We start from the raw sequence: 22562 nt of genomic DNA on the forward strand, positions 1-22562 counted from the left end.
ACAGAATGAGCTCTTTGGGCTTCCTTTAGGTTCTGATTACAGCACCAGTAGCCCCCATCACCAAGCCAAGAACAGGCAAGCATCTTTGTACTCTCCAGTGCACCCAAAAAGGTTACAGGAAGAGGTATTGGAAAGGTGAGCACAGAATAATGGACCTTTGCCCACCCAGTCTGCAAATAACAACTGGCACCAAATAAAACCATGAGGTAACAGGCAACATTATGGACACGAAACTTTTTACAGAAGGGAACACTTCAATAGTGTGATGGACTCATCTTCCATTAAACACAAAAACAGCATGTCTGGAGCAACAAGTCCCAAAGCACAAATGCTTGTGGGCTGGGAAGCTATTCTGACTAGGCACACAAGACTCTTCCCAAGTATCTAGTTCATAATGATAAAGCGGGCAGGACAAATGTTGTTTGGCCTTCATGATATGCTCCTCTCCTCTTACTATATCAGACTGTCACTCAAGCTCTCTGTAAAACCCATGACAGTACTGCTCCAATAATGCCATATTTAAGGAATCACTGAAAATTGTAATTCTGTATTTGCCAGAGATGACACTAGAGGACCCACATTAACCTGATAAGCACAACTAAAGCAGAGTCAAACAGACTCCAAACAGAAATATAAAACCTAAAAAGCAAATCTAAAAAAATGGTGATCTCCAAAAGGTCAGATAAGCAACAGGCCAGTAAAAGGAGGGGGAGCAGGAAGAAGAATGCACACAAAAGAACCTCACACTATAGGAGGGGCAAAAAACTCACAAAATACCAACACAACCACACCATGTGCTACCATAATATATAGTCAATTAATTATACTTATAGTCAGTTAATAAAACTTATAAACAACACAAAGTTTGATTGCCAGACTACTGTCATACATGTAGTGCCCCAGAGTTCTTAAAGGCGAGATAACAACATTACAAAAGAGCTCTAAGATTAGGCTGCCTTAAGTTACAGTTGTGCCACTGACTTCAGACAGCTAACATACAGGCTGCTGCTAAAAGAACACTCCTGGCCGTTCCTTCTATCAGCATTAGCATGGACAGCTAGGTCAGGGAAGCCTTGATGGAGCTGAAAAGGAATGCAGCAGCAGAAAAAAAAGCACAGTTTAAAAAGCTAGGACCATCACAAATGAGGAAGAAACAATGTATAGCAAGGACACTCACTGCAGTAACAGCATCTTACTGCAGGTTAAGAAAATCATGGAACGCTGTAGGAAAAGCTCGCTAGCCCATTAATCTTCCGAACAGAAAAGAAAATATAGTACCTTCAATGCCCAAACCACAGTCCCTCACCTTATTGTAAAGCAAATATCCAGAAGACTGTTTAAAAAAAAACTACAGGAGCAGCAGGCCATGAATGGGCTAAGCTACCTGAATATTCAAAACAAAAAGCACACTGTTTATTTCTGGCTGCAAAATGAAGTTATTTGTTGCCAGAAAGAAGAAAAACTTTGTATCACTGACTTAAAATCCGCAATTTCTTCTCTTCTTCTGAAAAGCTAAGACCATTTAATTATTTCTGTATTTCAGGAAAGACTGCAAAATTACAAGTTTATAAAGCTAGATCCTTACAAGGTTTTACCAGAAATGTTTGTTTCCAAGTTTCTTCTCAAATACCTGCATCTTTCTATGATTTACTTGGCAACAAGAGGTGTAACAGCATTAAAAAAAATTAAGTATTAACCTCCTGAAAATGCCATTTTCAACTGGCAAGCCCATTATCTGATCTTCAACAGTATTACTCTAAGTCTAAAAATCTTCTGGCACATTCTCGTTAGGCAACTCTTTGAAAGGAAAGCTTCAGATAAGAATGCAGATTTCTGAAATGCAACACCAGTCAAAGTATTTTCCAAGTTGCACATCCTTCTGTAAAGCTATTATTTACTGGACATTTGGTCCACAAAGTATGATTTGCTGTTTTCAACACCACGGACAAGATCTGTTACAGAGGCTGCCTGTTTTCCGAAGAAACTATAAATTCTTAAGCCTCTCAGCTATGAAATTTTCAATGTGAAGCTTTCACTGATGAAAACACTTGGGTATTAAAATTATAGTACAGTGTTATATCCTTGCTATTTAAATATAAAGCATTTGAATCTTACAGAGTAATTCACTTCCAGACAATAATTTGTAATTACAATTAATAGAGCCATATGAGATAACTAATAGGATGCTCACATCTTTGATGCACACTATCCAAGTTAGTTCTCAAGACTTCACGCAAAGAAAAAAATTCAAGACCACCACAGACAAACCTTTCCCAAATACTACTCTAAGTATAAAACCAGGAAACACTTCAGCTACTTCATACTTCACAAATTTTACTGCACATTTCAAGACATATGAGGCTTTCTTATTACTATTTCCTAAAAGGATAGTGTCCAGCTGCCATTTCTAAAGAAATTAATTCAACATTGCATGTATCAACATGAGAGGAATAATAAAGAAGAGGAATAAGACTTCAGTACTGGGCACTAAGTTCAGTGATGTGTTTGAGTCAGTTGACACTAAAATGGTAAACCTAGAACATAGATAGAGAGGTATGAACAGAGCAGTCAAAGGTACACAAGGGAAAGGGTACATCAGCACAAACATGAGCAGGCCCTGTGTTCCTGCAAGTCAATTGCAACAGAAATAGCAAAGCTGCATCAACACTAAGCTAAGATCTGAATTAGCTGGAATATTATGTACACAGCAAAGAATCTGCAGAATACGATTTCTATAGACTGTCCAAGCAAATTCCAGAATACAGATCATACTGTGACCAGGCTATTTACAGACAGATGATGGATGGGAATTTAGAAGTATGTACTAAAAAGAGAAGGTGGCATTCCAAAAGTGGTTGAAAAGTTAATTGAAATTATCCACTTATATCACCCAGCTATAAGTATAAGCATAATCAAGACAGGATATTCAGTGAAGACTTTCTCTAGCAGTTCTACTCAGCAGCAGAACTGATGATAACCTGAACAGTGAAATTAGAAAGATGCAAGGGAGAGGTGATCACTATTTCAATTTTCCAGCTCTGAGTTCTTTGTTACAGAACCTATTAGTAAATCAGGCATGAAAGAGTCAACCTTTGAAAATGCACTGGTGCATTCAGTCTGGGCTATAGACATAAAAGTTCCACTTTCCTCCATGAATGGTGCACTTTCAACAGCTTTCTATAAATGCTTAGGCTCCAACTAAATACAACTAAAATTCATCCATTTAACCTATTAAATCTTATGTTAAAATGCAGATTTTTCTATTGTATTTTTTCCCTAAAAATGAAACTAAGAATAATGACAGATGTCCTCAAAGTAAACTGAACTTAAAGTGGACAAATAGGGGTTACTGTAAAAGAGTTATCTCTTTCCAAAGCAGTCAGTGTTTTCTTTTATGTGCAGGATCCCTACAATTTTTCCCCACAGATTTATTTCCCTCATACAAAATAAGAGAGATCACAAAAAGCAAGGATAAAACTTACCCCCATTATCTGTTCTCTTTAAAGCACCATCCTTATGAGGGCATAATTCACATCTCTAGGAAAAAAAGCAAAAATAAAATAAAATAATGGAATGATCATAGAAGCATTGAAAAAGAAACCACACACATTAAAACTGTTACCTGATATTAAGGAAGCAACCATTCTTTAAAACTGAATGGGTGTGTTTCCCCTTAACCTTTATTGATTATTAATGTTAGTTTGTGGAAAAATAAAGCTTTGTCCTCCAGAATTTGAAACCTTGACACACATTAAAGCTACTCACAGTTCTACCTCCAAGATTTTCTTCCTGGATTCCACACCCTGGAATCCTGGAGACAAGCCTCCAAAAAACATAACACAGGGTAGACTTAAATGCCAAGAAGTTTGGACACAGTCCAAAAACTCCCTTCTCCCAGCCTCTCTGTATTGACCAAGACGGTTGATCACAAAGTGCTGTGCATATGATTAGCACAGGTGCACAGAACCATGGCTGGCTACGCAGTCTTTACTGACTCCCATTTATCCTGAGAAACAGAAAACCAACCTCAATTTCTGTCCCAGGAAAAGGAAGTTGACAACTGTAGCAAAACTACATGTCTGGAAATAAGCAGTTTGATCACAGAATGACAGAGTAAGCCGAGTTGCAAGGGACCGCAAGGTTCATCAAAGTCCAACTCTTAACCCTGCACAGCACTATCCCAAGAGTCATCCCAACATGCCCAAGAGTATTGTCCAAATGCTTGGGGAACTCTGTCAGCGCTCTTAGTGCTGTCACCACTTCCCTGGGTAGCCTGTTAAGTGTGCAACCACCCTCCGGGTGAAGAACATTTATCTAATATCCAACCTAAACTTCCCCTGACACAACCTCAGACCATTGCCTTGGGCCCTGTCACTGGTCATCACAGAGAAAAGATCAGTACCTGACCCTCCTCTTCCCCTCAAAAAGACATTGTAGACCCCAATGATGTCTTCCCTTAGTCTCCTCCAAGGTGAACAACCCAGGAGACTTCAGCTGCTCCTCACACGGCTTCCCCTCAACGTCCTTCACCATTCTCAAGGCCCTCCTTTGGACACACCAACAGTTTAATGTCTTTTTTACATTGCAGCACCCAGACCTGCCCCCAGCACTCGAGGTGAGGCTGCCCCAGTGCAGAGCAGGGCAGGACAGTCCCCTCCCTTGCCCGGCTGGTGATGCTGTGCCTATGTCCCCAGGACAGGGCTGGCCCTCCTGGCTGCCAGGGCACTGCTGGCTCATGCTCAACTTGCCGTGGACCAGGACCCCCAGGTCCCTTTCTGAGGCACTGCTCTCCAGCCTCTTATTCCCCAGTCTGTCTGTACACCCAGGGTTGCCCCATCCCATGTGCAGAGTCTGGTATCTGCCCTTCATATTGCTGGTGATTGCCCAGCCCTTTAATTTATGAAGGTCTCTCTACAGGGCCTCCCTGCCTCCAAGGGATTCAACTGTTCCTGCCAGTTTTGTATCACCGGCAAACTTGCTTAGTGTCCCATCCAGTCCTGGGTTGAAGTCATCTGTGATGTAATATTCTTCCAACATACACCAGGATCACAACAGAACCGTTTTTCTACTATCACTGCCTCCTGCCAAATTCCCAATATCATGTTTATCTCTAAGTGTCCTAGAGCATGTGAGCCAACTCCAAACCAGAGATGACAGAAATTACCAGATTTGACACATATTCAGCTTCAAGTGCTCCAACCTACAAGCACAGGAACACCACTATATGGGATCAAACACCTAGGAATCACTATATTACAACCTTTATATATTTCCAGACTAGGGACAACTCAAAGCATGCAAACCTAATAATCTTCTTAAGCAAATCAAGATCATCAAACACAACTTATCACCATACCCTTCAAACAGAGTGGGACACCTGTTCTTTCTGCTGTTCCCTGAACAGTGCTATTCTCCATAAACAGCTAACTGACAAGACAGCAGATAAAGGAGCCTATGATGCTAAAAGTGCCTCAGAACCAGATTATGCAAACTTATTTGAGGAACTAGAAATTCCATTCCTGAAATTCATATGGTTAAAGTCTATCTCAAGGACTATCTCAAACTCTAAGAAATTTGTAAGACTATCTTTCTTGCAAAAAAATTTGTATTAGCAGCAAAGAGGCTTTCATGGAGGGTAAAATAGAAAAAAAACTGTATTTTTTTCAGTGCAGTAGTATAGAGAGCTGCACACAGAAAAAAGAATCCTTAGGATTGTAGCCTTTTGTCTTTTGTTTCAGTCATCTCTCTCACAATCACTAAAATGATCAGCAATTTATTGAAAGTCAGCATTAAGTCTATGGTGAAATTTAGATATAAAAGTGGTTGAAAACATCTTAAGCACTCTGCAAGTTGCCTGCAGACTTGGATAATTAACCCTTTTTTTTTAAAGTCAAGACACTGAAATGAACTAATCAGTTCATTTTAAACAAAATCCTACATATGCAATATATTTATGAGCCGTGTGTAAACACTTAGTATGCGTAAATACTAAATGCTAAAGTGCTGAGAGACATACAGTAGCAACAGTTTCATTTTAGCGAATTTCTCATACACTGAACCAGATTCTTGAAGAAAGAAGCCTGGTATGTATTGATGGTCACAGTGCAATAAAGTTTTCTCCCACCCCAAAGCTGCAAGCTGGCAACTTAAAGCCAATGAGAGGAGATGATGTTAACAGCTCTAAGAGAAGCTGTTAACAGCTTTTACCTTGCCCAATCTCTGCAAGCCTAGGGAAGTCTGCCATACATTTTCACTAGTGGCAAAACGAGTTTAGGAGGTTCTCTTCTTCCCTTCACCTCCCTCTCATTAATTTCTCCCTCCACCCCTCCCTCAGCTACTGACATAACTATCTGAAGAGATCAGTGAAATAGAATGAAATAAACTTTTTAACATTTTTAATTCAGGTCATATCACTGATGCAATCTAAGTACAATCCTACAAGCAGTTGCATCAGCAAAACTAAAGGCAGGGAGCCACAGCATTGCAGCACTAGTAATTAAAGAATTAGCAAGCTTCTTGTGCAAACTTTACCACAAAATAAATCAAAAGGACACTAAGATGAAATGACTTGAGCCAGTCCCTTATGCAGAAGAGTTAAGCATTCTCCACTCAGTCTCATCAGCTTCACCTCATTTATTTTTGTCTCCTATGTCTACTAGGACTCAGGTCCCTCATTAATCCTCTGCAGTCCTGGCTGCAAGCAGTCAGAGCAGATGCAAGACAGAAAACCAAAGTGGAGGAGGAAGCTTTGACAGGGGAAGAAAACGTGAGTGCAGAATTGCACTCATCTCATGGTGCTGACAATTGGTAACTCTGCAGAGATATTTGCACTTGGATGACACAGAGCACTTCTGGTGCCATGCAATCTGGCTACAATCTGCAAGTAGAACCCTAGTAACTAAAAGAGCAGACAGCAACCCAGAGCCCTTCTACTCCCTTTCTCTGCATTAGCAACCTAACTCCTTCCCAGCCTCCACACTCCCAAATTCTGTCCCCCATTTCTGCTCTGTCAAGTCTCAACACACACCACGTAGTAAAACCAGGAGCTTTGCCAGGTGAAAACAGTGAATCCCATGCCTCGAGACAAGCAGCTGGGAGAGAATTTTTTTCTTTAAACTAACACTTTATTACTAGCTCTAAAATGGATGGAATAATATTCTGATCTTTTTATCATGCACGTTGATGATGCAACACAGTATATGGAATAATCTGATGACCCACAGAGATGGTCTCTAATATCTGATCACATGGACCATGACAGGGCTCTTTTCTCCAGATGTGTGTTATAAGTCTTATCTGACAAAGGATTTCTGACACAGATTTATTGTCTGAGCATTCAGAAACACTTTGGGGAATGTTTGGGAAACACCCCCCAGCTGTGCAGGGCAGAGGGAGCAGATAGCAGGGCTAAATACAATACCTAAAAGATACGACAGCAAATAGGGCTGCTATGACTGACCAACAATTCAGATAAACATCATCAGGTTAAACAGTGCAAATGTGAACACTACAGAGGCTGACTGTGACCCTAGAGAATAACCACGTCCTTTGCTGTGCTAAAAGGCACTAGTCTAATACAGGGAGGTGCAGCAGCACGTGTGGAGCTGAAGGCATAGGCAGCTGAATTAGATCTGACAAGAGTGAAGAGACAAACACTGGCTGAAGGAACATAATGAAGTTGTAGAAAATGACACCATCCTCTTCCTTCCTGTCCTTACACAGAGTACAAGGACATCTCGTTTTCTCGTTTTTTCGCAGCTCTTTGGTGGAAGAGACTAAGTTCATGGATCTAGCTTCTGTCCATGCAGAAATGGAGTGAACTCTCAGCAGGAATGGCTTTGGACTATGAGGTCTCCTGTTGAGGACTAAAGTGAAACCAATCTCAAAGCTGTGAAGCTGGAAGTCTGACAGCATGACTGTCACAACTCACTTCTGAGCTACATAAACAGCAACTAAATTAAGTAAACAAAGACTGATCCTATACCTTTAGCATTCAGGGAAATTGAGATTGCCTGGGTTTGATGAAAAACCCATTGCCTCCTGAGGAGTCCAGTATTTAAAACTCAGCAGAGAACTAAAATTAGAAGCATGAAAGATCCATGCAGAAATAAACTTTTTATCCCTTCAACATTATTAAAAAAGTAAAACTAAACAGGAAGAAATAAAGAACTTAAAACACCACAAAAAAAAAAAAAAGCAACACCACCACAAGAACAAAATGCAGCAACCAGAGGTGTCCATTAAAAATACCACTCAAAAAAAGTTTCAAGAATGGAAGACCAAAGTAAAATAAGGAGCTAAATAATTCCAGCTTCCCATACTGAATCTGTTACAGTCCAGCTTGGCTCCACTGCATTGTGGTATAAAGTGTTCTTCCTCTATCCTAGACAAATATGCCTTTGCTTTTTAACCAGGACTAAGAGCTACCTTACTCAGCATTAGGTAACATTATACAAATACAATTTTTCAAGTCATCTTGGTAAACCTAGCTCTACCAATTTTTCAACTGGAAAAGCATAGAGAAACTGATTCAATCCGAGAGAGTATCTTATTCATGTTGAAATGAAGGGAAAAAGCAAAAGGCACATGGTAAGTAGGTAAGATAAAGAGAGACAGGGACAAGACTATACAAGCAGGAGAGAAGAAAAATCATAATTGGAATATAAAATTGTTCTTCCCTCAGGGTTCTGAAAATTTGGAGCACATTCATGAAGCATCATCTGCAGAAATCCATTATATGCTGTCTCTTGTTATAAGAAAACAAAGGTCAAAGAATACTTGTGCAAGTAATTTACTGAACTGTGGCCCAAGCTAGGCCATTGGAACCACTCACCTGAATAATGACTGTCAACCAAGTAAAATCCTGCAGGACTGAATTCCCAGCATTGCAATGAGGCAATAAAACATTTCTTTCAATGTGACCTGTTAACCTAAATAACACAAGATCTACAGCAGATTAAACAGACCACAGTTCCTTAAAGTTAGCCAAGACATCAGGCTGCAGTTCCAGCTGACTTTACCACAGGCTCACTTTAAGGTAGCATAATTGCACTGTGCTGCCAGAAGATTACTGACCATCCCCTGCTGTGTCCTTTCTACTGTCTTCTGGGAGAAGCATTCAATTGACTATATGGAAATCCTAACCAGCAACCTAAAAACAATTTTTTTTCAGTCAGATCACTTGTTTGAGCCCCTTTACATAAGGCTAGACAAACAACTTCAGATAACATACATAACAGGAACAGAAAGGTGGTCAGGAAAGGATACAAGGGAAGTAACTACCTTATTTGGGAGATGGCATTATCTACACTGGCTACAAATCAGAGTGGAAGTCCAACCAAAAATATTATTTTAAATAATAGAGAAAGCAAGCAGGAAAACAAGCAAGCAAGCATACACTTGAAACAGACTAATTTTATGTTTGTAGTAATACAGACAGATTTCTTGCTCAATTTTGTTTTGATATTTCCCTGACATTCCTGTATTTCAAGATTTTCAACAGGCATCAGCCATATATGCAAAATGTTGCATTTAGAAGCTTAAATTCCCTGTCAAAGTACATATACCCAGCATGACACACTTCCAGAACAGTTTTTATTCTCCAAAGTACATTTTGATCACAGAATTACTGTTTCATACTGCTTGACAACAGGAGAAAAAAACCTAAACCCCAAGCCCCAACAGTATTTAACTGAAAGAAACAACTCCATGAGATTGCAGTACGTGATCCATGAAGTTACAAATAACAAAAACAGCAAACTACATACAATCAGCGTAACGGTTCTTGAACCTCAACACTCAACCTCTTTCAATTGTTTTCATCAACAGGAGTTAAAAGTTATCAGCCAAGACATTTTATTCTGCTACTCCTGCTAATCACTGAACAAACAGAAGAATGGTAAAATCCACTTGTTGTTGCAATTTTAGATCATATTTTTGGGAGAACATGAGGTGGAAGACAGAAGCAGAGAATAGAATGGAGTCTTCATAATCGAGGAGGAAAATTCTCAGTGACATTGCCATGTCTTCATAATCCAGGAGGAAAACTGCCACACCATAGACATGCCACAAGTCTATGGGGCTGGATGGCATCCACCCAAGGGTAGTGAGAGAGCTGGCAGAAAAGCTTGCCAACTCACTTTCAACCATCTACCAGCAGCCCTGGCTAACCAGGGAAGTCTCAGTTGACTGGAGATTAGCAAGTGAGACGCCTATCTACAAGAAAGGCTGAAAGGAAGATTCACAGAATTGTAGGATTCCCTGTTCCACCTCAGTGCTGGGGAGGTCATGAAGCAGATAACCTTGAGCGCCATCACACGGCATGTGCAGGACAACCAGGGGATCAGCCCCAGCCAGCACAGGTTTGTGAAAGGCAGCTCCTGCTTCACTGACCTGATCTCCTTTTCTATGGTGAGATGACCCACTCAGCAGAGGACTGAAAGGCTCTGGATGTGCCTCCCTGGACATCAGGAGAGTCTTTGACACCATTTCCCACAGCAACTCCTGCAGAAACTGGCTGCTCATGGCCTGGCTGGGTGCTCTGTGGGATGGGCAGAAAACCCTTGGGATGGCCGGGCCCAGAGGGTGCTGGGGAATGGAATTACATCCAGTGGTGTTCCCCAGGGCTCAGTGCTGGCACCAGTTGTGTTTGATACCTTTATCCATGATCCTCATGAGGGGATCCAGGGCCCCCTCAGTCAGTCTGCAGACACACACTGAGGTGGCTGGGAGTGCTGATGTGCTGGAGGGCAGGAAGGCTCTGCAGGGGCATCTGGACAGGCTGCATTGATGGGGAGAGGCCAGAGCTCTGAGGTTCACCAAGGCCAAGTGCCTGTGCCTGCTCCTGCCCTTGGGTCACAACAACCCCTGCAGTGCTACAGCCTGGGGCAGAGTGGCTGGAAAGATGCAAGTTGGAAAAGGTCCTGGGAGTGCTGGACAACAGCAGCTGAACGTGAGCCAGGGTGTGCCCAGGTGGCCAAGAGGCCGATGGCATCCTGGCCTGGATCAGCAACAGAGTGGCCAGCAGGAGCAGGGCAGTGACCATCCCCTGCACTGGGCACTGCTGAGGCCACACCTCAAATCCTGAGTTCAGTTCTGGGCCCCTCAGTTCAGGGAGGACATTGTGGTGCTGGAGAGAGTCCAGAGAAGGGCAATGGAGCTGGGGAAGGGTCTGGAGCACAAGTCTGATGAGGAGCAGCTGAGGGAGCTGGGGATGTTTAGCCTGAAAGAGGCTCAGGGAATAGCTCATCTAAAACTCCACATCTCTGTTCTCTCTGAAAAAGAGTGTAGCAAGGGTCAGTCTTGTCCCTCAGGTAACAAGTGACAGGAAAAGAGGAAATGACCTCAAGTTGCAGCAGAGGAGGCTTAGATCAGGTATTAGGAAAAAATTCTTCACTGAAAGGGTGATCAGGCTGATTAGAACAGGCTGCCCAGGGAAGTGGCAAAATCACCATCGCTGAAGTGTTCAAAGGGCATGTGGATGTGGCACTTAAAAACACAGTTTAGTGGTAAATACTGTCGTGCTGAGTTAACAGCTGGATTCGACGGAGTTTTCTCCCAAGCTTAACCATAATATGATTCTATAAATCCTTCAAATTCTTTTTTTTTTTTTTTTAGAATTAACCTAGGAGGAAAGAGTCAATAGCCAAGCCTTTTATTGCTTTACTTCTGAATTTGCTTTCAAATACATCTAACTATTTTACAGCATGCCATACTGCTGGGTTTTTCTGTGCATATCAAAATGCACTAACTAACTAAACTGCTCCAGCATGCCTCCCCTCCTGTGGCGAGCAGTCCCAGAGGAAGACTGCTCCAGTATGGAATCCCCATAGGTCCCAAGCCCTGCCAGCAAACCTGCTCCAGCGTGGGCCTCTCTCCACACAAGTCCTGCCAGGAGCCTGCCCTAGCGCGGGCTTCCCACGGCCTCACAGCCTTCTTCAGGCACATCTACCTGCTCCAGCATGGGCCCCTCCACAGGCTGCACGTGGCTTTCTGCTCCCAGCTTGGCTCCCATGGACTGCAGGGGGACAGCCTGCCTTCCCACAGCCTTCACCACCAGCTGCAGGGGAATCTCTGCTCCAGCACCTGGAGCACCTCCTCCCCCTCCTTCTTCATCAGCCTTGCTGTCATCTGCAGAGTTGTTTCTCTCACACATGCTCACTCCTCTCTCCAGCTGCAGTTTCTATTCAGCACGGTTTTTAGCTGGTCTCAAATATGTTATCTCAGGGGCACTGCCACAGCTGATGATGGCTCAGCCTTGGCCAGCAGCAGGTCTGTCCTGGAGCCAGGCTGGCACTGGCTCTGTCAGACACAGGCGATGCTTCTGGCAGCTGCTGAGAGAAATCCCTCCTGTAGCCCTTTTTTCCCAATGCACGTGGACAGATTTACAAAGGTAAGCAAAGCAGCTGATCAGAGGGCTAGTTTCTAATCAATGGCTTTCCAACTGATAGCCCATGATGCTCTTAGCAGCCCTGACTCCCACTCATCAGCAGCTGCAGAAGCTTGCAGCACAACTGGCCGTGTCCAGATACTCATATCCCAAGTTCTGTGGTACAGCTTCACCTGCCTCCACCAGTATTCCATAACATTTTCTCTCACCTGTGGGTGTTACCAGAAAAAAAATCACCTGTGAAGTCACCTATAATATTCTTTATTATATCTAAGATGATCTTTCCCAAGCCTACAGAGTTCAAATATGCTAGTCTTAAATACTACTACTTCAAATAATACCTTAATAATAATAATAATAATAATAATAATAATAGTATCCTAATAATATCTTAATATGGATTTAAAAACTGGTTTCAAAGGGCAAAGATCTTGATATGGGCAGTTATTTTAGTTAAAGCAAAACAATTTAATGCTGGCAGACACATATCTATTGCTGTCAACATCATAAATATTCTGAGAAAAAATGACTATTTAGAAAACTGCTCTGAACACAAAGTTTATTAAAAATCACATCCAGACTTTTAGTAATGCTAAAGCTGTACATACATCATCCAACCTATACATAAGTATTCAAAGTTTACTTACTTCTTCCAATGAAAAATTATCTTCTAAGCTCAAAACATTCTCACTATTTATTTTCCTTCTCCCCTAATGGATCTGAAATTAGTATTTCATTTTCTCCACAGTAAAGAATCATATCTTTTCTAATTTCCTTTTATACTTTCCACATTCCTCTTACCCTAGTGCTTTTTCTTCAATTAAAAAAAAAAAAAAAAAAAAAAAAAAAAAAAAAAAAAAAAAAACCACCACAATAACAAACAAACATATGTACATTGGAATGAAAATACCGAAGATAGGAAAAATTCTCTTTTCCCCCTAATAAACCTGGAAAAATTCAGGGTAATTTTAGTGATTAATTTGTGTCAGGTTCAGAAAAATATGGTACTGAACAACAAATATAAATACAGCTCTGTCTACTGAGAGACACCATATTCTAGAGACATTTCAGCGTAAGTGTGCTAATTGAAATTAAGAACCACAGACAAGTAGATTATAGTTAATAGAAAATCTAACTCAAATTCATCTAAACAGAGGTTATCTACAGAAAAAGCAAGTACCTTAGAGCCTACAAAGGCTGAGTTTTTGCAAGAGTAGACAACAAAAAGAAAAACCTGCAGACAATTTGCAGAGCAGTTCAAACCAGTACACTGCTGCCAAGACATTTTTATCTGGAAATTCAGATCTTCGCATAAATTCTGTCAATAGATGTGAATTTACAGGCAGTTAGCACAGAAACAGACCCAGCAACAGGATGTGCACCAGACTGACCACATCTACATCTGCTGGCAACAGCTGACCCCCAGCCCTCAGAATGCAGTGACATCTCATCTTTCTATTCCCTGCCTCAAGCCATCCTCAATGATGCAAGATCACCACTGCCAACGTGTGAAGGCTAACCAGTGAAGATCAACATCTCAGCCCTTGGAGCCTCCAGAAAGTCCAGTAAAACTCATTTCCAGCAGCTGCTGAAAATTACTGAACTTCTATTCACACCAAACTTAGGCTATCTATTCATACCAAATGTTTTTACTCTGACATTTTACTCATCATTTCTTTTGTGCTTTTTCTTTAAAATCAATTAGGTATTATGAAAATTCCCATTCAGAGTTTCTTTCTATTTTAACATCCATGCTCTGTAATACTTGCCAGAAATACAGCAAAAAGGATGAGTTGCTTTACAAACACGTGGCCCAGCCAAAGACTTCTATCTACAAAACTAAATCCACACTTCCTTATTTATCAGTTTCTAAACTACAATGAGACAGCAATATATTTTATCAACATTCTCAACCTACAGTACCTTCAGACCTTAAAACCCTATATAAACCCTATGAACTCACAAAATACCCACCTTCACTATTTTGCTCTGAATGACTCCATAATGATAGCTTACAACCATGCCAGGATTTGAAGCAGAAGTCAGCAAGGAGCTAACTACACAATTTCTCAAATATCCAAAAAGAGGCAAATGAAAGGTGCAATGTTTCACTATGGTTCACACCAGACTCCAGTGTTCATAAACCACAAAGAAGAATCAACAGGAATCAAAGTATCTTCAGCCACATCCAAGAATCCCCAACTGGCTGACATCACTAATAGAGCAAACGAATGCATGCTGTCAGCACTTCTCTTCCAAAGTGCCATGTTCTGCAACTTGACAACTTAAGAAATTAAGTCATCTTCATCTTCAAATAACCATTTCTTGATGCTGACAAATTTGCCAAATCTCTGCCCCATCTCTATTCAGTCATCTGTCCCAGGAGAAGGAAAGAACTTTTTTTTTAAAGCAGACAGTTGACAGGTAGAAGAAAAACAGACTAACTACCGGAAGCATTTTGGGGTTTATACCTGGATAAATTAAAGAGACTCGACCTAGTTCTTTTTATCACAGCATCAGATAAAAATATATGCAGATTCAGTTAGCTCTGTCAAAAACATCTACTATAGATAATGAATTTGTAGACTATGACAAGAAGATTAGAGGCACTCAACATGCAAATGAGCGTTCTTCCAAGACCATCCACTCAGTAAGTACTACAAGGTGACATTTACTCATACTTTCACTCAGTGTATGTGAGTGAAAGTGAGATAATGTGGAGTACAATGTAACCCAGCAACGACACACAAGGCTATCATGATCTGGCTACTCCAACTTCGGAAGTCCAAAACCATAAATCTCCTACCATATACTTAAGACAAGTAAGCCCTGCTACATACTGCAAGAATCCGAATTATAAACATACATAAAGTTTAAGATTCATACACTGATCTTCAATATAAAGCATCAGAAGGCTATGAGAAATGCCTGTCACACTTGGCTGCATTTCCAACTAAACATCCAATTTTTTATCAGTCTGAAAGTATGCGACTGACCCAATTCAATCCACATAAAGAAAATACAGTATGCAATGGTTCATTTCAATGTTCTTCTGCAACACACCACAGCTTTATCCTAAAATTCCTAGCTATAAAATGTTAACATCAATGCTAAGCAAGCCTTCTCATAAGTTGAGGAACTCCTTGCTTACTTTAGAGACTTCTGCCAGTGAAAACAATGAAACAGTCATAAAACATTTCCACATAAAGATTATGCAATTCCTGTAAGGGAAAATGTTTTGTTCTAGCCTCACTTTGGTTAGTAATTTTGCCAAAGAACCTTTAGACTATTTACTGAAGTACCTGTTACATTGACATCTATGCGAAAGAATTTCCGATCAAGTAGTACTTGAGTGATGTAACACTCTTGTAAAGCCTGAATACTATGCAACTATCATTTGTATAATGTAATTTTAAACTACTGCACAAATTACACGTACATTTCAGTAAACTGTAGCTAATCAAAACTTAAAAGAAAAGTAGCAGACCTTTTCACTGCTGTAGGAAAGTGCTTCAGATAAGTTTACGAACTCATCTGTGTATTTACAAACCAAGTAACAAGGACACACAGAAGCAGGGAAAAAATGCAGCACATAAAAACAAAAGGAGGAAAAAAAACACATGAAGGAAGCACAATCAGAAATGGCATTAATACTTCCACTCTGATTCACCAGAGAAGTACACAGAAACTATACCGCACTTCAGCAGCACCTTCTTGTACTCCAAACCTTGAACAATGCCCAGCAATTCTGTCATCTTTTGAGTTGCAGTACAGTAAGGTTTTAGGTCTATATTCACTAAGTACATACACTAACAAAATGTGCAGAGGAAAAATATTTTCTCATAATCGTGAAATGCAAAGCAACCAACACTCACCCATCTATGTCATGGACAAGTAACACACATCACTCGATCAACAGTATTTCAAAATAGAAAATTTCATCTTCACCGCAACTGGAACAACACAAAGTCTCCCCAGTCATTTCACTTTTCTCCCTAATTCTGTTCAGTCCAAGTTTTGCCTGCTACCTCCTCAACTACTTTCCATATCCTGACTTCCTTATGGCCCATCTGTGGCACCAAGATACACCATGGTGAGTAGAACCTAGCTGGATACTCACCAAGGCTCTCTGTCACACCCCTCCTCAACCGGACAGGGGACAGAAATTGAACAAAATGCTCCTAGGTCAACACAAAGACAGAGAGAGATCACTCCCTAGTTACCACCACTAAGTAAAGCAAATTCATTTGGGGAAAAATTAATTTATTACCAAGCAAGTCAGAGTAGGACAGTGAGAAAATAAAAACTGAATCTTAAAATACCTTCTGCCATCCCTCAATTCTTCCCAGGCTCAACTTCACTCCCCATTTCCACTACCTTCTCTCACCCAACAGCAGAGGAGAATGGGGGCTGTGACAAGTTCATCACATGCTGTTTCCTCTTCTTTCTCAGGGGGAGAAATCCTCACACTCTTCCCCTGCTCCAGCATGGAGTCCCTCCCACAGGAGACAGTCCTCTACCAACTTCTCCAGCCTAAGTCTTTCTCACAGGCTCCAGTTCTTCACAAACTGCTCCAGCATGCCTCCCCTCCTGTGGGGAGCAGTCCCAGAGGAAGACTGCTCCAGTATGGAATCCCCATAGGTCCCAAGCCCTGCCAGCAAACCTGCTCCAGCGTGGGCCTCTCTCCACACAAGTCCTGCCAGGAGCCTGCCCTAGCGCGGGCTTCCCACGGCCTCACAGCCTTCTTCAGGCACATCTACCTGCTCCAGCATGGGCCCCTCCACAGGCTGCACGTGGCTTTCTGCTCCCAGCTTGGCTCCCATGGACTGCAGGGGGACAGCCTGCCTTCCCACAGCCTTCACCACCAGCTGCAGGGGAATCTCTGCTCCAGCACCTGGAGCACCTCCTCCCCCTCCTTCTTCATCAGCCTTGCTGTCATCTGCAGAGTTGTTTCTCTCACACATGCTCACTCCTCTCTCCAGCTGCAGTTTCTATTCAGCACGGTTTTTAGCTGGTCTCAAATATGTTATCTCAGGGGCACTGCCACAGCTGATGATGGCTCAGCCTTGGCCAGCAGCAGGTCTGTCCTGGAGCCAGGCTGGCACTGGCTCTGTCAGACACAGGCGATGCTTCTGGCAGCTGCTGAGAGAAATCCCTCCTGTAGCCCTTTTTTCCCAATGCACGTGGACAGATTTACAAAGGTAAGCAAAGCAGCTGATCAGAGGGCTAGTTTCTAATCAATGGCTTTCCAACTGATAGCCCATGATGCTCTTAGCAGCCCTGACTCCCACTCATCAGCAGCTGCAGAAGCTTGCAGCACAACTGGCCGTGTCCAGATACTCATATCCCAAGTTCTGTGGTACAGCTTCACCTGCCTCCACCAGTATTCCATAACATTTTCTCTCACCTGTGGGTGTTACCAGAAAAAAAATCACCTGTGAAGTCACCTATAATATTCTTTATTATATCTAAGATGATCTTTCCCAAGCCTACAGAGTTCAAATATGCTAGTCTTAAATACTACTACTTCAAATAATACCTTAATAATAATAATAATAATAATAATAATAATAGTATCCTAATAATATCTTAATATGGATTTAAAAACTGGTTTCAAAGGGCAAAGATCTTGATATGGGCAGTTATTTTAGTTAAAGCAAAACAATTTAATGCTGGCAGACACATATCTATTGCTGTCAACATCATAAATATTCTGAGAAAAAATGACTATTTAGAAAACTGCTCTGAACACAAAGTTTATTAAAAATCACATCCAGACTTTTAGTAATGCTAAAGCTGTACATACATCATCCAACCTATACATAAGTATTCAAAGTTTACTTACTTCTTCCAATGAAAAATTATCTTCTAAGCTCAAAACATTCTCACTATTTATTTTCCTTCTCCCCTAATGGATCTGAAATTAGTATTTCATTTTCTCCACAGTAAAGAATCATATCTTTTCTAATTTCCTTTTATACTTTCCACATTCCTCTTACCCTAGTGCTTTTTCTTCAATTAAAAAAAAAAAAAAAAAAAAAAAAAAAAAAAAAAAAAAAACCACCACAATAACAAACAAACATATGTACATTGGAATGAAAATACCGAAGATAGGAAAAATTCTCTTTTCCCCTAATAAACCTGGAAAAATTCAGGGTAATTTTAGTGATTAATTTGTGTCAGGTTCAGAAAAATATGGTACTGAACAACAAATATAAATACAGCTCTGTCTACTGAGAGACACCATATTCTAGAGACATTTCAGCGTAAGTGTGCTAATTGAAATTAAGAACCACAGACAAGTAGATTATAGTTAATAGAAAATCTAACTCAAATTCATCTAAACAGAGGTTATCTACAGAAAAAGCAAGTACCTTAGAGCCTACAAAGGCTGAGTTTTTGCAAGAGTAGACAACAAAAGAAAAACCTGCAGACAATTTGCAGAGCAGTTCAAACCAGTACACTGCTGCCAAGACATTTTTATCTGGAAATTCAGATCTTCGCATAAATTCTGTCAATAGATGTGAATTTACAGGCAGTTAGCACAGAAACAGACCCAGCAACAGGATGTGCACCAGACTGACCACATCTACATCTGCTGGCAACAGCTGACCCCCAGCCCTCAGAATGCAGTGACATCTCATCTTTCTATTCCCTGCCTCAAGCCATCCTCAATGATGCAAGATCACCACTGCCAACGTGTGAAGGCTAACCAGTGAAGATCAACATCTCAGCCCTTGGAGCCTCCAGAAAGTCCAGTAAAACTCATTTCCAGCAGCTGCTGAAAATTACTGAACTTCTATTCACACCAAACTTAGGCTATCTATTCATACCAAATGTTTTTACTCTGACATTTTACTCATCATTTCTTTTGTGCTTTTTCTTTAAAATCAATTAGGTATTATGAAAATTCCCATTCAGAGTTTCTTTCTATTTTAACATCCATGCTCTGTAATACTTGCCAGAAATACAGCAAAAAGGATGAGTTGCTTTACAAACACGTGGCCCAGCCAAAGACTTCTATCTACAAAACTAAATCCACACTTCCTTATTTATCAGTTTCTAAACTACAATGAGACAGCAATATATTTTATCAACATTCTCAACCTACAGTACCTTCAGACCTTAAAAACCCTATATAAACCCTATGAACTCACAAAATACCCACCTTCACTATTTTGCTCTGAATGACTCCATAATGATAGCTTACAACCATGCCAGGATTTGAAGCAGAAGTCAGCAAGGAGCTAACTACACAATTTCTCAAATATCCAAAAAGAGGCAAATGAAAGGTGCAATGTTTCACTATGGTTCACACCAGACTCCAGTGTTCATAAACCACAAAGAAGAATCAACAGGAATCAAAGTATCTTCAGCCACATCCAAGAATCCCCAACTGGCTGACATCACTAATAGAGCAAACGAATGCATGCTGTCAGCACTTCTCTTCCAAAGTGCCATGTTCTGCAACTTGACAACTTAAGAAATTAAGTCATCTTCATCTTCAAATAACCATTTCTTGATGCTGACAAATTTGCCAAATCTCTGCCCCATCTCTATTCAGTCATCTGTCCCAGGAGAAGGAAAGAACTTTTTTTTTAAAGCAGACAGTTGACAGGTAGAAGAAAAACAGACTAACTACCGGAAGCATTTTGGGGTTTATACCTGGATAAATTAAAGAGACTCGACCTAGTTCTTTTTATCACAGCATCAGATAAAAATATATGCAGATTCAGTTAGCTCTGTCAAAAACATCTACTATAGATAATGAATTTGTAGACTATGACAAGAAGATTAGAGGCACTCAACATGCAAATGAGCGTTCTTCCAAGACCATCCACTCAGTAAGTACTACAAGGTGACATTTACTCATACTTTCACTCAGTGTATGTGAGTGAAAGTGAGATAATGTGGAGTACAATGTAACCCAGCAACGACACACAAGGCTATCATGATCTGGCTACTCCAACTTCGGAAGTCCAAAACCATAAATCTCCTACCATATACTTAAGACAAGTAAGCCCTGCTACATACTGCAAGAATCCGAATTATAAACATACATAAAGTTTAAGATTCATACACTGATCTTCAATATAAAGCATCAGAAGGCTATGAGAAATGCCTGTCACACTTGGCTGCATTTCCAACTAAACATCCAATTTTTTTATCAGTCTGAAAGTATGCGACTGACCCAATTCAATCCACATAAAGAAAATACAGTATGCAATGGTTCATTTCAATGTTCTTCTGCAACACACCACAGCTTTATCCTAAAAATTCCTAGCTATAAAATGTTAACATCAATGCTAAGCAAGCCTTCTCATAAGTTGAGGAACTCCTTGCTTACTTTAGAGACTTCTGCCAGTGAAAACAATGAAACAGTCATAAAACATTTCCACATAAAGATTATGCAATTCCTGTAAGGGAAAATGTTTTGTTCTAGCCTCACTTTGGTTAGTAATTTTGCCAAAGAACCTTTAGACTATTTACTGAAGTACCTGTTACATTGACATCTATGCGAAAGAATTTCCGATCAAGTAGTACTTGAGTGATGTAACACTCTTGTAAAGCCTGAATACTATGCAACTATCATTTGTATAATGTAATTTTAAACTACTGCACAAATTACACGTACATTTCAGTAAACTGTAGCTAATCAAAACTTAAAAGAAAAGTAGCAGACCTTTTCACTGCTGTAGGAAAGTGCTTCAGATAAGTTTACGAACTCATCTGTGTATTTACAAACCAAGTAACAAGGACACACAGAAGCAGGGAAAAAATGCAGCACATAAAAACAAAAGGAGGAAAAAAAACACATGAAGGAAGCACAATCAGAAATGGCATTAATACTTCCACTCTGATTCACCAGAGAAGTACACAGAAACTATACCGCACTTCAGCAGCACCTTCTTGTACTCCAAACCTTGAACAATGCCCAGCAATTCTGTCATCTTTTGAGTTGCAGTACAGTAAGGTTTTAGGTCTATATTCACTAAGTACATACACTAACAAAATGTGCAGAGGAAAAATATTTTCTCATAATCGTGAAATGCAAAGCAACCAACACTCACCCATCTATGTCATGGACAAGTAACACACATCACTCGATCAACAGTATTTCAAAATAGAAAATTTCATCTTCACCGCAACTGGAACAACACAAAGTCTCCCCAGTCATTTCACTTTTCTCCCTAATTCTGTTCAGTCCAAGTTTTGCCTGCTACCTCCTCAACTACTTTCCATATCCTGACTTCCTTATGGCCCATCTGTGGCACCAAGATACACCATGGTGAGTAGAACCTAGCTGGATACTCACCAAGGCTCTCTGTCACACCCCTCCTCAACCGGACAGGGGACAGAAATTGAACAAAATGCTCCTAGGTCAACACAAAGACAGAGAGAGATCACTCCCTAGTTACCACCACTAAGTAAAGCAAATTCATTTGGGGAAAAATTAATTTATTACCAAGCAAGTCAGAGTAGGACAGTGAGAAAATAAAAACTGAATCTTAAAATACCTTCTGCCATCCCTCAATTCTTCCCAGGCTCAACTTCACTCCCCATTTCCACTACCTTCTCTCACCCAACAGCAGAGGAGAATGGGGGCTGTGACAAGTTCATCACATGCTGTTTCCTCTTCTTTCTCAGGGGGAGAAATCCTCACACTCTTCCCCTGCTCCAGCATGGAGTCCCTCCCACAGGAGACAGTCCTCTACCAACTTCTCCAGCCTAAGTCTTTCTCACAGGCTCCAGTTCTTCACAAACTGCTCCAGCATGCCTCCCCTCCTGTGGGGAGCAGTCCCAGAGGAAGACTGCTCCAGTATGGAATCCCCATAGGTCCCAAGCCCTGCCAGCAAACCTGCTCCAGCGTGGGCCTCTCTCCACACAAGTCCTGCCAGGAGCCTGCCCTAGCGCGGGCTTCCCACGGCCTCACAGCCTTCTTCAGGCACATCTACCTGCTCCAGCATGGGCCCCTCCACAGGCTGCACGTGGCTTTCTGCTCCCAGCTTGGCTCCCATGGACTGCAGGGGGACAGCCTGCCTTCCCACAGCCTTCACCACCAGCTGCAGGGGAATCTCTGCTCCAGCACCTGGAGCACCTCCTCCCCCTCCTTCTTCATCAGCCTTGCTGTCATCTGCAGAGTTGTTTCTCTCACACATGCTCACTCCTCTCT

The 22562-nt window shown here is 41.1% G+C and overlaps 1 protein-coding gene across 5 annotated transcripts in view; it reads right to left on the reverse strand.

The window, feature by feature from the left end:
- MLLT10 (MLLT10 histone lysine methyltransferase DOT1L cofactor) overlaps positions 1–22562 on the reverse strand; it is a 130532-nt gene that overhangs the window by 99187 nt on the left and 8783 nt on the right. For 3 of the 5 annotated variants that reach the window (XM_066316343.1, XM_066316353.1, XM_066316335.1), the window contains exon 3: positions 3483–3537. The exons of 1 other annotated variant lie outside the window; for it this stretch is intronic. In XM_066316343.1, coding sequence (XP_066172440.1) covers positions 3483–3537 — 55 coding nt within the window. Of the gene's footprint in view, positions 1–1727; positions 1733–3482; positions 3538–22562 lie in introns of those variants that run through there. One more of the 5 variants, XM_066316364.1, reaches the window with a different exon arrangement.

The sequence above is a fragment of the Sylvia atricapilla genome, chromosome 1 (genome assembly GCF_009819655.1).
Source record: "Sylvia atricapilla isolate bSylAtr1 chromosome 1, bSylAtr1.pri, whole genome shotgun sequence".
NCBI lineage: Eukaryota > Metazoa > Chordata > Aves > Passeriformes > Sylviidae > Sylvia > Sylvia atricapilla.